At 35.7% G+C, this 17755-nt stretch overlaps 1 protein-coding gene across 1 annotated transcript; it reads left to right on the top strand.

Annotated features, from left to right (window-relative positions):
- Positions 1–4781: 4781 nt before the first annotated feature.
- LOC116176223 lies at positions 4782–6963 on the top strand. The gene is made up of 3 exons (XM_031494704.1): positions 4782–5162; positions 5481–6068; positions 6124–6963. The coding sequence occupies exons 1-3, from the start codon at positions 4782–4784 to the stop codon at positions 6961–6963; spliced, it is 1809 nt and encodes a 602-aa protein (XP_031350564.1).
- The last annotated feature ends 10792 nt before the right edge of the window (positions 6964–17755 follow it).

Raw genomic sequence — 17755 nt, 5'->3', positions numbered from 1 at the left:
AACATGTGGACAGTTCGATTATTGTGTAATTCTGTTACTTAAGACGTTTGGAAATTCAAAAAGGTTTTTTTCCTAATTGAACTGAACAGGTATTAGACAATAATCGTTAATTGAACTGTAATTTATTACTGTCATCGGTAACACTAAAAGTGGAATTAAACATTTTGCAGGCCTGTAATGTATGCAAACGTGTAATTTACTGATATTATCTGGGAAAAAGGCGAAGATTTAATTATGTGTTTGTCAGTTTAATGAATTGTCGAAAGTAATCAACACCGAAAATGTTTTGCCGTTCACTTGCTAGTTGATAACTGAAAGAAGTTGCGTCACGGCACAATGTGAGCATTTTTGAGAAAATGTAAGATAGGTGAAGACGGCCTGGGCATCTGCGATTCATAACGCATAATTAGAGCGTTTCGCGCACGGTTAAATTAAAATGTTCGTCAAACTTATTTCAAAAATGATGCCGCTCTGCTTATTTCTGGAGGTATGTCAGTATGTGCCTTTCAGCGCTGTCGGATTGAAATTTTGGGTCTTGATAGCGAATGGGCTAGTATAAAAACCATCCTCCCTCGCATTATCTCGGTCATCTCACGCAGTCACCGAGTTTTTTTCTTGCGCAGAAATTAAGCGCTAATGTTGCCACGAGACGAGCTTTCAAAAGTCTCGATTTTGATATCTCCAGACGCGACCAAGTAAAAGTCTGGTCTCGTCTCGTTTGGTCTCTCTTGGTCTCGACTTATCCAGAAATGGTGTAGGGCATATAAACGGCACCGCGAAGGAATGACAATTAAATAATAATTGTCCTGTCCTTATCTATGTGCCAATCACGAAACATAATTTCTTCTATTATGCGTATTTTAAGGGTTTTCATAAAATGTAACTGGTAATATAACAAGGAAAGATGATACAATGAATTCTTATACTTAAAGATAATTTGACCAAGTTACTTTGTTTAAGCAGTCAATAATATTTATGTATACCTACCTACAAACGAATGAATTTATTGTCATAAACTCGTGAAAACACATATAAAAGAATCGACGAGAACCTATTAAAACCAGGGACCCGGACCCAAATGAAATATCGGTTCCGAAAATATTTATAACGGTTCCGGTCCGGTTTCGGTTCTAAAAAGATGTAACGGTTCGGTTCTGCGCATTTTTAGCGCATTTTTGCAAAAAATTTTTTTGTAAAAAGTAGCTTTTAATCTCACTTTGGCTGGCTGGCTGGCTGGTCGGCTGGCTGGCTGGCTGGCTGGCTGGCTGGCAGTAAATGCGCGCCCGTAGAAAAACGCTTGTACATGTAACTATCGGGGCTGAGTAATTAAAACGTTAGGGATGGGGCTACAAGATTTGGAGTCGACGACATCTGGACGCCATCCCCGAGCGTATTATACTAACCTGGAGATTTTTCAGTTTTTATCTATCTTCTTCTACAGTTTTTCTCCGATTATTTTCAAATTGGTGTCGTCGGGAAGATCTTGTCAACGCGCACAACTCCTGCGTGGCGGAATTTTGTTTTTTTTCCTAGGGGCGAAATAAAACACCTTTTGCGCGGCGCGCTTCGAGGGGTAGTCGACTTTGGGCGCCCAAAAGTTTCTTACAGCGCGAATCGCGGTCTCTCTTTCTCGTGTCACTAATAGAAGGTCGAGCTATGTGAAGTACCCAAAAGTTGAATACGATTTTATGCCGGGATTTTAGCGAAATCTACCAAAATGTGAATTACGAATGAACGGGACGTCGGAACTGTGTATCGACAAAGGGAATGTGGTAACCCCCGACGAGATCTTACTGATGGTGGAGTCGAAACTTCAAATCTGAATTGTTGCGGGTGATCAGAAGTGGGCGTCGACAAAAGGAAAATGGTAACCCCCAAAGGATTTTACTGATGGTGGAGTCAAAACTTCAAACGCGAATTGCGAGTGCACGGTAAGTGAGAAAATGGTACCGACAAAGTGAACGTGGTAGCTTTCGGCAAGATCTTATTGATGGTGGAGTCAATATTGGCTAATAAAACACTGATCTGCCACACAAAAATGCGCTGAAGTCCCTTCGATCTCACACGAGGACTTTGATCATTTTTTTTGGTCCATAACGGTTATTTGCGGTTCTAGTCTTTTAGAAAGTATGGCAAAAAATTTATTATAACAACGTGGTTTGTTAATTAATAGGTGTGAAAAAGAAGTCATGAATACCAAAACGTAACGTATCGTCAGTGTAGTTAATTTATAACGACAAGGGGAATAAGGGAGGAAGAGGGAAATATGTATTTAAACTTAATTTATTACTAAAAAAAAGAAAAAATACACAAAAAGTAAGAAAAATACGTATTGTTTTTTATTTTTATTTTCTAAAACCTCGCCCCTCCTTTTATTATTTATATTTACATTAGTTGCTAAATTAGCGCCACCCGTAATACCTTAAATTTCGACACCTTTTTTATATTTATAATTTAATAATAATTTATAATCCATCGATGGCAATCATTGAGTAATATTTTATCAATTTTCAGAACAAAAGAAAGCTGTTGAAGGCTTCTTAGAATTAAGAAAAGTTATAGTTATTGTATTGAATCAGTAAGGTCGGCGACGGTTTATATAAACAATTGGAATACGTGCCACTTGAATGGATTTTCCTGATTAAAATTTAAAAAAAAACCAGTACACATAAACACACAAAAATTCGAGATCAAGCGAGAGTTTCCGCGAGACTCTCGTCGTGACTCACGGGTAGTCTGGTCTCGCCGAGAATAACCTCGGTACTCCCTCAAAAATTTGAGACGAGATAAAATTTTATTACAACGACGTATAACAGCGGATAATTAGGTTGATTAGCGCTTAATTTCTGCATAAGAAAAAATCATTTATTACAAATGTCTGATGTGGGTCGAGTCAACCTAATTTTTGAAATAACGTATGTCTATAAAAACGCAAAATTCCATTTAAACGGCGCAATGCAGCGCTTAATTTGCATAATTATAGCTATAGGTACATTCGATGGTACATTTGATTAAATCAAATTAATCGCAAATATCAAGGCTAGATTCACGTCACCCAAAAATGAATCTATTATGAATACAGCGATGAGCAAAAATGTAACTTGGAAAATTTGTTGCTAAAAAAATTCTAACAAACCCTGACTAGTCAGCAACAATATACTAGGTTTTATTACCCACATAGATTTTCGTGATCCATCCAAAGAAAATATTATCATGGTCATTTAACTTCCGGTTTCTCAGATGTAGATAGCAACTTTCTTATAAATAGAACACCCTTTATTATATCGCATTTTCGAAATATACATGAAAATCTACGTCGTTTGATACCACATTTCCCTATACCCAGCATTAAAGGTTTTCAAGTTATTCAAGATTTTTTTAAATTCTTACAGTGTACCTATGATTCCGTCGACGTCGATTTAAATTTTGATCGTCCTTCTACAGGGTGTTTAAAAACTAATTGTCAATTTTAATAACTCCAAACCTGGAAGGTACTTCACGAAGAGTTCAAAGATTCTTTATTTTCTTTCTTCAGCAACCATAAGGCATGAAGTGATGGAATGACAATATCTACTAGGTCTTTGAAACACTTGTCTTATTTAAAAAAAATGTGTTGTTGTGGACCCTTCTACCTCAGTTTTAAGCGCATTTTTGTAAATTTATTTGTAAAAAGGTAGCTTTTAATCTCACTTTGGCCGGCTGGATGGCTCACAGCAAATGTGGGCCCGTAGAAAAACGCCTGTAGAAAGACGAGCAGTATACATGTACCTACCGGGGCCGTGTAATGACCAACTTTAGGGACGGGTCTACATGATGTGTGGTCGATGACATCTGGGCGCCATCACTGAGTGTGTTATATTGGCATGCTGATTTGTCAATTGTTCCTTCGTTTACAGTTTAGGTTCGGTTGTGTGTCGTCAGAAAGATCTTGTAAACGCGCACACCTCCGACGGACGGAATTTTGATTTTTTTTTTCATTGGCGTGGGAGCCAAGAGATCTCAGGTCGCTCGAGATATGAGAAGTGCCGTAAAAATTGAGTACTATTTTATGGAGGATTTTTAAAGAAATCCACCAAAATGCGAATTGCCCGCTGACGCGACGTTGGAAGCGGGTACCGACAAAAGAAATGTAGTGGCAGCCCCCGACAAAATATTACTGATGGTGGACTCAAATCTTCAAACACGAATTGCGGGTGAACGGGACGTCGGAAATGGATACTGACAAAGGGAATATGCTAGTAGCCGAAAACATCTTACTGATGGTGGAGTCGAAACACAAGGATCATTTTTTAGTGGGGTGGTGGCGGGGGAGGGTGGGGGGGAGTGGAACTAGTTTTATCATTCAAGGTACTCTAATGAAAGGTATCTACGAAAGGAATTAATTTCTACCGACCATACTGCCGTGTTAACTAGAAAGGGCGTATCAGCAATTTTAGCATAAATCGACTTCGACGTATGTACATGTTGGCAAACCAGTACCCTATACTGTTTTGTTAAGACCGAAAGTCGTAATCTCTCACTGTATGATCGTACTGAGCTTAAAAAGAAAGGGCGTATCTACAAAATCGATTAGTGTGTTAATAAGAATAGACGTATCTCTTTGTATTAAGCTATTTGGACGTATCTACATAGTTTGTTAAACTAGACGGGCGTAACTGTATTGCTCTCGAACAGATACGCCTGTCTTTCTTAACATGCGCAGCTTTGCTATTTGAGGTTAAGTCATTCTAATTTTCGTGTAGCATTTAATTTGCGTTTCTAGTAAATGTGAGTGTTTTAAAATGAACCGGTGCCAGAAACTAGTATATTTAGCCCTTAATAAGCAACAAAGAAATAAAATAGATGAACTGAAGGTGACCAAATCAGAGCAGATTAAGCGTAATATTGAAGACCCCGATTTTACACCGAATTCTGATGACGAAAGCAGTATCAGTGGAAGTGATTCCGAAAAATTAGCTTCAGCGTCAACTAATAATGATACGGTTTGCTTGAAATCCAGCACTTCCCGTACTGATGCTAAGATCAATATCCTCAGCAACGTACAACTAGTTGGACCAGATCTAGTGGAACCTAGCACCAGCGAGCTGATTCCAAATTCTAATAGCGATGAACTTGTTGTGGGTCAAGTTATTGAAAAACTTTTGACCGATGTTGAAAAACTCGTAGACCTTTCACTTTGGACTAAAGATGGGAGACCCAGAAAACGCAGAAGATTTTCGAAATCTGTAGAAGAAAGAAAACGCTTGAATAAGAATCGAATTGCCGATGCGCATAAAATAATTAATAGTTGTGGAAATGATTGCGTTAAAAAATGCCAAAAAACATTTTCTTATTCTCATCGCACCTTAATTAATAATGAATTTTGGAATATGAACCACAACGAACAAAAAACTTTCATATTCCATAATGTTTCGCGATCACCTACCAAAAGAACAACAGTACATTCGGCAACTTCATCTCGACGCTCAAATACATTGCAGTATGCCTTCAAAAATGAAAGTGGTCGTAGGGTGGCAGTGTGTAAAACATTCTTTCTTACAACCCTTGGTTTTAAAAAATCTAACGATAAAATGGTGAGAACAGTGTTCGGCAACTTTAATGAAACTGTCATTACTCCTAAACGTGATGGCCGTGGCAAGAATCCAAAAAAGAAGTTTGATAGAGACGTAATCATTAAACATATTGAATCTTTTAACCCAACAATCGCGCATTATCGCCGTGAGCATGCTCCATTGCGTAAGTACTTGCCCAGTGACATAACAATTAAATCTATGTATGATGATTTTATTGAAAAACATCCATCTATAACTTTTTCTTATTATCTTTATCGAGAAGTCGTGGATAGTCTGAACATATCGTTCACTAAACTTGGACACGAAGAATGTTTCACGTGTGAAGTATTTATGCATCATTCAAAAGCGAGTGGACACAAAAAAGAAGATATTTCTGTAACTTGCAAAGACTGTGAAGCGTGGAACACTCACCATACGAACTATACAGCGGCAAGAATGCAATACCAAAAAGACTGCAAAGAAAACGATGTCGTCGTTACAGTTGACTTACAAAAGGTAGAGCTGTAAATTATTGCTTTTTGTGATTTTATTAAATCTTTCCCATTTCCAGGTTATCATGTTGCCGCGATGTGACACTTTTAAAGAAGTGATTTTTGTACCCCGACTTGTGGCGTACAACGAAAGTTTTATCTCAGCTGGACCGAAATCGAAAGTGGGCCACTTTGCTGCAGTATGGCATGAAGCTATTCAAGGAAGAAATAAAGAAGACATAGTTAGCTCATTTTACAAATACTTTCTGCACATGCGAGACGCAAAACATGTAATACTATGGCTTGATAACTGCACCGCACAGAACAAGAATTGGTGTCTGTATAGTTTCTTTATATACATTGTTAACTGCGCCGAAGTTGCTGTACAAAAGTTGGAAGTCAAGTACTTCGAATCAGGCCATACTTTTATGGCAGCCGATTCGTTTCACCACGCAGTCGAGAACTCTTTGAGAAAAGCAGGAAAAGTCTACGATTTTAATGATTACGTCACAGCTGTTAAAAATGCATGTAAAGGAGTTTATGTTGAGGAAATGGATGAAAATTCATTTTTTCTGTGGGAGGATCACACATCTCAATACAAACTCAATAAGATAACACCACGACCATATTTAAACGAAATGTCTCATGTAGTTTTTCGAAGAGGCGATCGAACACTCTCATATTCACGTTTTTTTGAAGGAGAGTTCATAAATTTGAATTTTTTGAACCACAAATCCTTTAAAACAGGAATTTCTTTACCTCTACTAAAAGGAGAACCAAGAGGCATATCAAAAATAAGAAAGCAGACTATAATATCTAAACTTGGAGCAATATTTCCTAAAACGAGGTTGGTGTTTTGGGAAAATTTGCCAATCGAAAAAGAACATTCTTCCAAGAACCAAGATGTTGACACTGATTAAGCTTATTTTGTTAAAATGTTATTCTTATGTACTTAATATGCAAATTAATAACACCTGAATAAATTTTTTGAAACTCTTGGAAACAATTTATTTGGCGTAACTACAGAATTTGCTATAACATCTTTAAAGAGAATAGGCGTAAGTATCAGAAGCCATATTCAGGAATGATATATCTGGTACAACATTATAGGAACTGACAGTAGAATATATATGTGTATGATTGACATCATCAACTCCTGCGCAGTTTGAAATACTGCGATGGCATGGAGCCAAATCTTAATACCTCGTTTTCTCACTTTAGTGAAAAACGCAGATACGCCCCTTCTAATTAACAGGGCAGCATAGCCCTCCTCCTTGACCTCTTATAGTGATCGAGTATATTCCCTTATACCTCAAGAACGGATTGTCGGAATAGGGTACTCACAAAGGGCGATTGAGACGTCTGCAAGAAATATGTGCATTGGTGATGTCAAAACAAAAGCTATTTCGGTTAAAAAAAATTCACTTTATCTGCACAAGAGTTGTGCACAATTTATACTTTTTTGAAACTTAAGTAAGTATGAATATTTACTTAAGTGCGTTATATCCTGTATCATCAACAAAAGTTGTAAAAGTTTCACATTTTGCGGCTTGCGGCTAGTAGTTAGTAGTGAGTATGATCTTGGTAACGGATTTTCCCCATTTTCAGCGCATTTCAAATAAATTTTGACTAAATTGATCTAAGGTATATCTATATAAACAATTGTCCGCTTCATTATACATGTCCAAGAGATGTCGGGCTTTATTGACGAGCTCCTAGCGGGTTTATAATATTGCGGTGTCTGTCCGTTAGCACCATATCTCGAAAACGAATAGAGCGATTACCATGAAATTTTTGTAAGTGATTCTCTATCAAATTTGTAGATCGGAGTTCGTGAATTGGCAATGTAGCCCAAAAAATAAGGAAGGCCCTTTTGACATCTCCATTAGTTATGAACCGAATTGCATGAAATTCAAATAAGCATAGTGTTAGCCATATAATACGCAATCTCGCATCTCGACCATTTACGAACAGAATTGCAAACTTTCTTATTTATGAAAGCATTTAAATGAAATTTTTTACATAGTGATGAAATTATCGGACTTTTTTTAACGAAAAATCGTATGGAAAGTGGTACTTTTTTTCACGATTTTTACTATGCGTTTCCATGGAGTTTAGTCCTGTCTATGAACAATATAGCATCCACTTTTGGTTGACAGTAAATCGCGAATGCCAATCAAATTATTCAATTGTGGGTTATTATGGATCACTATGCAACAAAATTTCGTGTACAACACGTGTTGAAAGTGTCTTTTTTCCATGAATTTGCTTGATCAACTCGGGCTTCGCCCTCATTAATCAAACTGCAAATTCATGAAAAAAAGTATCACTTTCAAAACTAGTTGCACAAATAACTATTGATACATAGACACTTGGAATAAAAGCAAATATAATGCCAATTTCAAAATTTGGTTCTGCACATACCCATGAGCTCATTTACTATATTTGTTTACACGTTTATTTTTAAGTACACAAAAATGACAAAACGAACTTCTTCGGTGCCCAAGACCGGAATTTGATGAATTTTTGATTGCGTGTTTTTTGACCTAGACGTGCCAAAATCGTTATATTTCTTTAAAAAAACGTGAAAACTCTTGATGCGCAAGAATTCCATTTTTATTGACCATGTCTGTTTGGATGAATATGTGTCAAAAACGTTAATTTTTACTGATTTAACTGAGAAAACTTTGAAACTATCTTAATGTCAAGAAATGAAATGTTTAGAATGATCGCAATTCGCTTACGTAAATCGTTTAAAATTACACTTTTCACTTGTTAGTATTAGACTCGTGCTTGCAACTGTTTTTGCGTAGCAGGCTCTAAAAGTCTAAACGATAAGGGCTTTTAAAGACCTCAAATACAAACAGAAACCCCAAAAATAAACATTCGAATGGTTTTAAATGCATTCAAGGTACATTAAGCATAGTTTCTTAGGAACGATTAATGTTCGCAAACGGCTTATGAACCTCCTGGAAGAGACTTAAAAATTTAAATAAGTTTAAAGTATCAAACTATTTTTAAAGGCCCTCTAAAATAATTACGGAAACCAATAAAAAGTTGATAGTTTACGAGATATTAAGGAAAAACCAAAAAAAAAGGAACCTAACATTAAACCATTGAGTAATTAAATTCACTCAACGATTAAACGCAGGCTCCTCACACTCGTTTTAAGGTATACAAAAAACTCTTTCGTTCGTGTGATGTTCAGAATCAGAAGACCGTTTACTGCGCTTTAGAGATTCTTTCCATCTTCCCTTTGTAAGTACTCTCTTCCGACACGTCGTTTTCAAGATTATAAATCAATGCAAAATGTACGTGGTTTTCCTAAGAAATTCACAATTTGGACATTATTCCACAACGTGTATACGTATTCCGAACGAAATCGGTTTATTTTGACAGATCTTGGTCAAACGACTTTGGCACCTCTTGGTTACATTTTTAAGAGCAACCCCTGACAGTGTAAACTTTCATGTGAACCTATGTAGCAGCCGAAGAACATGCTCTATGATCAAGACAAACAGGTAGCATGGACAAAACGTACAGCAAAAAATATCACCTGTCATCATATTGCTCCATGCAACTATAAAAGAGGTAACGTACTCTTCGTAAAGTCTAGGTAGAAGATGAGAATTTGGGTCGTTTAATTAATACCGATGCCAATTTGTCATACTTCCGTAATTACAAAATTACACACCTATCCATTTTGGGGCTAACGTCAGGAGAATGATAAATGAATTAAGAAGGTCATAAGTCACAGCTATCAATCGAATACGAACGTGTAATGACGAGTTGTATGACATTAATAAGTGTTGTGTTTTTTTATGCAGGAGAAACATGAATATGAGTACGTATTATCTATTAAACATGACCCACCGCAATTAATTATATTCAAATCTACCGTTAAACGTGAAGTAAATAATTAAAGACGAAGAAAAAATTATCGGAACTGTATATGTGGCTGGCTGTGGCATTTCCCACTTGATGAAATACGTATAGGTGGTACACCAATTCTACTGACACAAGAAAGTGGTAACTGTACCTTCAGAAATCAACAGATAAATTTAAAATACATACATTCCTAATATGTATATTTTATTCATAAACTCGACTCGGTAAGCGATGATAATATAGACGCCCATAACCGTGTTCTATTAGCAACACAATGAAAATTCCATTAGTTGGATTAGTAAAAGTTATTGCTGTAATAAAATAAAATGAAGTGTAAGAATTCTCCAACATAAACGATAATCGTAGCAAACCGCATTATTTAAGTATGTTGTAAATTCGTAACAAAATTGTTTTTATTTTTGATGTTTGTATAACCGGCCTTTCATTAAAACAAAATCTCTACGTATATTTTACAATTAAACTAAGCCATACATTTTTTGTCACGATTCTTATTTTGTTTACTAATTCCCTGTATAGTTTCTCGGAATAATACATTTTCCTTTATTATAATAATATAATATTATATCAAAGGTACAACTTGCTGTGAAATAAACTACAGAAGTACATTGATGCTGGAAGAACAAAACTAAACAATCAGGAAAACAAAAGTTGTAGATCAAGGACTTCACATACGAATGAAAACTGCACAATTATGTCCACAAAATCAGAAGAGCTTTCGTAAAATGTAGGCCCATTGGATACCAAAAATGCTCTCGGACGGCCGAAAGCCCCAAAGGAATTATGGAGCATCTCACCCGATATCAACAGGAAATGTTTCATCTAAAGCATCGTTACAGGAGATGAATTCACTCAGGTTATCAATCAAAATTCAAAACTTTACTAATCTCTTAAAATAGTGCGAATAGCCATTACATTCAAAGTATCAGGATGATTTAGTAAGATTTATTCGGTTGTCTAAAGAACGTTTCGCAGATGAAAAAGAATTGCAAACTATCGTTATCAATAAACAAATTGGATACACATAGTACTACCGCAACTGAATGTTTAAACTAATATCACGGTAAGACAACTGTCTCAATGTCAACCGTGATTATATTCAAAAATAGGTATATAATGTGGCAGCATTAAATATTTTGTCTTCATAAAAATGCTCCTGAATTTTTTCTTGTATCGGACTCCCTTGGTCAATTCTTTCGAATATTTCAGTATTTATGGACCCCTTTAAAAAGAGTGATCAGGTATTCGTATATTTTCCCCTGACGTAAATGATTTCCTTGACAACGCAAAAAAATTAAAATGGAAAAGTTTGTGTTTGCTTGAGATAACATCTTCTATGTACCTACTTAAGGCAATAGAACAGTGCAAAAGTCTCTTCAAGGTCTCAATCTCATTGTTATCTTGTGTTTGGGGACGGTTTATACTTCAAAATATTTAAAATGTACCTTTATATCTTATCTGGTTTATCCTATATTTTTGTTCATTTTATTGTCCCATAATAAATTAATTGTATTGACAATACTAAGGAAACTACCTCGGCCTTTTGAAATAGATCACAACTACAAATCATAAACATGAAGTACATAATTTCTATTGTCAATTGTGCATTACATTTTTCCATATCTTTAAACAATACCCAAGACACCCACGTGTCACCCTTTAGAATGTTGTCGGTTTGGAACCTTTCAATCGTACGTCTATTTAGTTATTTAGATTGCATACTTTACTTCTGAAATGATAACGACATTTAGTAGATCAAAGACGCCAAAGGAGTGACTGGAAAGATGAGGTCTGTGATCACATTAGCATTGAATACGGTGACGTCAGGAGGGCGAGTCAGGTCACCATTGTCCAAGAGTGCACGTTCCGGTAAAAGAAACTCACGAGTTTCGTGCTAGCTGTCAATAGATTAATATTGTAATGATTATGTAGAAGTCTAGGCCATAAATACAACACGATGTGGTCATTTAGTAAAAAAGTTACAAAGTAACAACCGACAGCTTTCATACATGATCGCGCATCTTATCGAATTAGCATTGTGCTTTAAGGTACGTTTGATGAACAAGCCATAAATAGGATCTGGCGAAATTAATTTTTAAATTGCCCATGACATATTTATATTAGTTTCCAAAAGGAGTGTTCCATGCGTTGTAAATCACAACAGAATTAGATTCGACGATAATGCCAGGTATATAATTTTTTTACGGTTGTCATAATTATAGTAAATGTTAATTTTACATTATGGTGCTTGTTTGCGTTGTCTTGGAATGCAACACAAATATCAGCGATCACGTTTGGACACAAATTCGCATTCATTTTATAGTTAAATGTCTCCCATTTCAACTAATGCTACTGTCTTAAGCATAAATTCATCCGTAGGTAAACTATCTGATATCTATTTTCTCATCGTAAAACAACCATTCGAGATTCTTCAGTATTTTAATAAAACTTTAACTATCATGATACATTTTCATTAAAATTATTGATAATCAACAGTCAAACGCAAAGAAGAAAAACACGTTACATTTACCCGTGAGAAACGACTAATACAATTTATTTAAAATCGCTTCGAAGGATGCTGAAGTTGGGAAACTTCAAATTATTTTTATTTATTTATTTATTGTCCCTCTTGTTCTAGGCCCTCAACAGGCTTACGCCCAATTACAGAGTGACCCGCATAATGCTTTTTAGAGGTGCCTCTGCAGGAGGTCTTAAGTTGTTCTATACTACTCCGGTATTTACCTTACGAATTAGGAAAACTGCAGGACAACCTAATTTGGAGTAGCCGGCAGAATGCTCGAAACTGATCTAAGGAAATTCCCATCTCTGCCACAGATGAAAAATTCACCTCAAACGAGGTTCGAACACCCGACCTCCGGATTTGTTGTCAAATTATTATGAGCTCTTTTGAGAATGAACGCATTTTCTCGCAAACCGAATTGGGACAAAGTGAATTTCTATTTTCAGGTCAATTTCACTAACAAAAGAGCAAAGATTAAACGTCGAACCATATTTATTCTAATATGGTACAGGATACAGAAAAAAATAAAGACGCATGAGTGGAATATCCAGGGTGTTCATTGTGAATGGAATATCGTATATACCTCGATAAATATCGACTGTATACAAAATTTTTCTATATGAAAGCTGTTTAACATTTTATTTTCCATAATAAGGCAGCATTCAGTGGTATTTATTTCAGAAAACAAATGAGTAACAAAAAGCAACTGAATTTTTTAAAATGGCAGTGCACCTTTTGATTAGGCTAATAAGATAGTAATTTTTTTTCTTTTAGATGGTATAACATGTTAGTACCATTAAAAAATTTTTTTCAAAAAAATTTAATATAATTTTGTCAATATCATTTATCCAGATATCTTATATCAAAATAAAACAATTGAACGTGTACGTTTCTTATTATAAACCTTGAAGACAAAACGAAATTAGCAGTAAAATGGCTTTCATCTCAATGAATGTTCAAAATGTTCACCACTAACTGCAAGGCTGTGGCATAACTTATCACAAAAAGCTTGAAATGAAAATTAATTTCTTCTACACGGGTGCTAACGTGGTACGTCATTGAAAAGAGAAAAAAAATCTATCCCTATCAAATGAGCATAATGAAAATACGCATTGCTATTTAAAAAAATTCAATTGTTTTTCGATATTTATTTGTTTTCTGAAATATAAACAATGGAATGCTGCTTTATTATGGGAAATAAAATCCTAAACAACTTTCATAATATAGAAAAATTTTGTATAATCAATATTTACCGAGATATATACTATATATTCCATACATAATGGCCATCCTGTATAGATCCACATTTACGTGCCGCGCTAATTTGCAATTGTTTGAACTCTTCTTCTTTATTTATTTATATTTATTTATTTCCAACTGAAAACAAAGCACCGCTTACAAAGTACTTAATTACAATAATTAATCTGCATAGTTATTTTATGAACAGCATATAACCTTAGCCTCCTCCCCATATTTTGAAGTTGAATCCCTTCTCATTTCACCACTTGTTTGTGCTTCTCCTTGTTCCTATAAAAGCGCGATTGTTAAAAACCACCTGAACCAGTCATTAATTCCTTTACCTCTTACCGACAAGAACCAGATCCCGATTAGAAAACCAGAAGTCCTTTTAATTTATCTGCCATTTTGTTTTAATTTTTCGAGAGCTTTCTTTTTTTAGTGTCATTATTTCCCAGACTTGTAAATTTAATAATTAGTTTTTTTTTACTGTTCTATTCACCTGTGTTACTCATGTCGTTATTCCTGGTATGTATTAGGGTTAAAACCCTGTGGGCTTTACGCTACTTGATACCTTGCGTTCCTGCATTCGGTCAGTTGATCGGACTTGAACCCAAGTATCATTCCCTCCGTGCTTGTTGTCCGATTCAACTGATGGCTTTGAGAAGAAGTCGCTTGAACTGGGTCGAAGTTTCCTTGAAGGGCCGTCGCCAAGTAAATACTTGCAGACCTTCTTCGGGAGCTACATCGAGGCATCCGTTTAAGTAAACTAAGGTCTGGGTGCTACCGTTGGTCAAAAGCATCCGTGTTAGTAAAGCCTGAAATTTAAGTTACGGAGAAAACTTCCTGTAATTCCTACACCTGCATCCAGTGGCCTTGATAAGAGTCCTTACCTATATTGAATTACTATAATTCCAGGTAATTAACCGAATGGAAAGTACGATTATTTTTCATTTTCCTATTATATGCCAGTTATATACGAGTATATCATATGAGATATATAAAGCAGTCTACGAGATTCGATTGCGTAATGGGAGGGCTGGAGCCTACCGGCTGGAATTATCGGAAGCCCGTTTGGAAACCGTTACTTTCACACGTGGTAGTAATTAGAAAATTACAAAGCGATTTCGCATTCGAAAACAAGGTCATTGCCTCGGGATTTTTCAAGTCATTGCCTTGGATTTTGACGTCAAGTTTCCCCCTAAGGTCAGGTCGTAGCCTTGGATTTGGACCTCGGTTTTCCACAAGATTGTTGACCTCGGGTTTTTTCCAAAGTGGTTTTAGGGAGAAGATATCTGAAATACGTTTTTGAACTTGTAGAAATTTTCGAGTTTAACTTTGTTTACTGATAAAACAGGTTTTAGGAAGATATTTGAAATACGTGTTGAAACTTGAGGCCATCAACGCTGCTAGAGCCCATGGCGTAGTACTGCTATCGTTCGCGCCAAACTGATCTCATCACTTCCAACCATTGAATCTAGGAGCTCATGGATTTTTTAACAAGTGTAGCAATCGTTTTCAAACTTCGTGGATGCAGGCGCATTCGGGAAAGAAATGGCTATATAAAACTTGCCTGGAACGTTCAAGGGCGTCTCGCCATTGGCGCTAAACCACTCAAGCGTGCTTGGTGCATTTAACCAGAGGTGAATCTGGCCAAGAAATCCTGACATATTTTATGATCATGATTTTGCACCATCGTTTGTGACCGATTGTCATATTCCCCCCTCTTATTCCAAAACAAGTGTACAGTATGGCCTAGTTTGATTGAGAGTGCAATGTATCTCAGTTTTTTTAGACTTGCGGTTGTCGCAACCCTGGGCCACTTTTTTGTAAAACTTAATATCTCAAACAGAATCAATTTAGCTACGTTTGTTTCTGAGATACAGGCTGAAAATGAAAGTTTGACTTTTGGAGATGTTATCGTGTCTTACTACCCATGTAAGATATAAAAAAGGTAAAAACTGCATATTTTAGAGTTTTACGTAGAAACCAGTGTCGTAGTGAAGAGATTTTTGACCCACAGTTTTTGAGATTTGACCCCATGTTAGTATTTTTTAAATGCAACACCTTGTATATCCTAAAGTCAATTGTTTTTTATTCTTCCTGATTACATTCATGTATCACAACCTAGGTTTTTTTTTTAATTTTAGCCATGAAAGCGTAATGTTTTTACTGTTTTTAAATAGGAGGCATGGGGATTATTTTGTTTATTGTATCTATAGTAACTCAATGGTAAAATGGCATTTCAAATTTTTAAAAAACATGATATAATATAATTAGGTAATAAAAAATATAGTTGTGATACATCAATCAGGAAAAATAATACAAAAAGTTGACTATAAAATATACAGGGTGTTGTTGCACTTACAAGTGCAGTCGAAACTGGTAAGGACCTACAAATTTCAACTAATTTATAGATTTTTGAACAGTTTTATATTGGCTATACTTTGATGTAGCAATTAGGTGGAGAACTTCCGAATCCTGGGCAAAGATGAAAATTCTTTTATGGAGCTGCGACCTCGACACAATGCAGCTGAACAACGTGCAGCAGGAAGAAGTTGCAAACTACACCCTCAACAGGCGGTATTTCAACATATTCTTAAATTCTTGGAAACCTTCTTTATTTGTGAATTCTTAATTCTTTTATATAGCAACTTGAACCAAGATCAACGAGAATTTCCTGAACACGGAATGGACTAAAATGATTACCACTCCATAGATTTGGGAAACTCGTCAATATTTGGTCCAGAAACAGCAACGAAAGTAGTGCATTGCACAGGATGAAAAGGTATCGACAAACATTGAAAATCAGTGAGAAATTCTCACCAAGGAAAGTACAACCTCTACCCAGGGCTCTAAACCACGAAAAACTCTGCTGTACTTAATTTAAGAAAAAATCTGGGAGGAGGGGGGAGAAAAATCTTAAAATAAATTTGACCAGAACTCGCTTAAAAAAACGTTTGGTGAAGAGCAAACTGGTTGAGCAAGAAGATGCTAAATATTTCTGCATCCAATGTGGAAAAGAATATAAATCTACAGCAGCAGAAGCTGAATGGATTCAATGTCAAGCGTATAAGGAATGGGCCCATGCCACATGCGTCAACGGTGATTGCACTTATTGTACTTCCATAAACTTGCAACAGTGATGAAGACTGAATTAGTTGTTCCTATTTTAGAAAGATTTTTTTATACGTACATCAATCCATTTTGCTGATATTGCCCCATATTCAAACAGCGAAGTTTTGTTTCGTTGCTAGGAGCAGAGAACTAAACAAAATTTCACTTTTAGGCCTCTTTTCTGCTTCTTTTCATTTCTGTATCCGTGTTGACTAACCTGTTCATATTGTTCTGTAAACGTTATGCATATTTCAATCTAAACACCAAAAATAATGACCAGGTACTCTGTCTATGAGAATATTTCAATTTATGAAGTGTATCTGGGGGATTATTTCCGAAACTAGCAGTTATTAGTTGTATCGTGTTATTTGAATTTGTATCTTGTTGTTGTTTTTCCTTTTAGACATTTTGTAAATGCATAATTATTTTTTAAATTTTATCGCTTTTGTGATTTTTTAGTTTACATAAGATGTTAGAACTAAGACACATCTGGTCGTTGCGATAAGAAGTTTTATCAGGGGAAAATTAATAAATGCACGTTTTTTATCGCTGTTAAGAGATAAGGCGTTTCGGAGTATTGCAGATTTCATATTGGACAAGTGCCTACCTTTGGCGCGTTCCGTTGTGATTGGCGATTTCACGACGGTTAAAGAACGTGTAAATTTGTTTACGCGAATGTTTTTACGTGCAGTCAGCCCTATTTCTTTTTTTGTTGTTGTCCGATTACGGAAAAATGGAAGCTATTAAAAAAATTTCTACCGTCCGAACAGTCACCGAAAATTTTTTCGACCAAATTATTTGGTCCAGTAAAAAAAAAGTAAGTAACTGTTAAGTACTGTAGCAGTAAGTAATTTAAAGATTTCTTATTTTATTTGTCTCCGCCAGCGTTCGGGATAATATGTGCAAATTTTTGATTTGTTTTGAGCTCGCTG

This window comes from Photinus pyralis, unplaced genomic scaffold (assembly GCF_008802855.1).
Source record: "Photinus pyralis isolate 1611_PpyrPB1 unplaced genomic scaffold, Ppyr1.3 Ppyr1.4_LG7, whole genome shotgun sequence".
NCBI lineage: Eukaryota > Metazoa > Arthropoda > Insecta > Coleoptera > Lampyridae > Photinus > Photinus pyralis.
Note: the sequence above shows the minus strand (reverse complement) of the source record. Positions and strands in the feature narration are given on the sequence as shown.

What these genes read in the sequence shown, in the direction of transcription:
- LOC116176223 (XM_031494704.1), top strand. Translation starts at nt 4,782, where the DNA reads ATGAACCGGTGCCAGAAACTAGTATATTTAGCCCTTAATAAGCAACAA. An exon ending in TGACCGATGTTGAAAAACTC is followed by an intron (nt 5,163 to 5,480) that starts GTAGACCTTTCA and finishes AATACATTGCAG; the next exon opens with TATGCCTTCAAAAATGAAAG. An exon ending in TTACAGTTGACTTACAAAAG is followed by an intron (nt 6,069 to 6,123) that starts GTAGAGCTGTAA and finishes TCCCATTTCCAG; the next exon opens with GTTATCATGTTGCCGCGATG.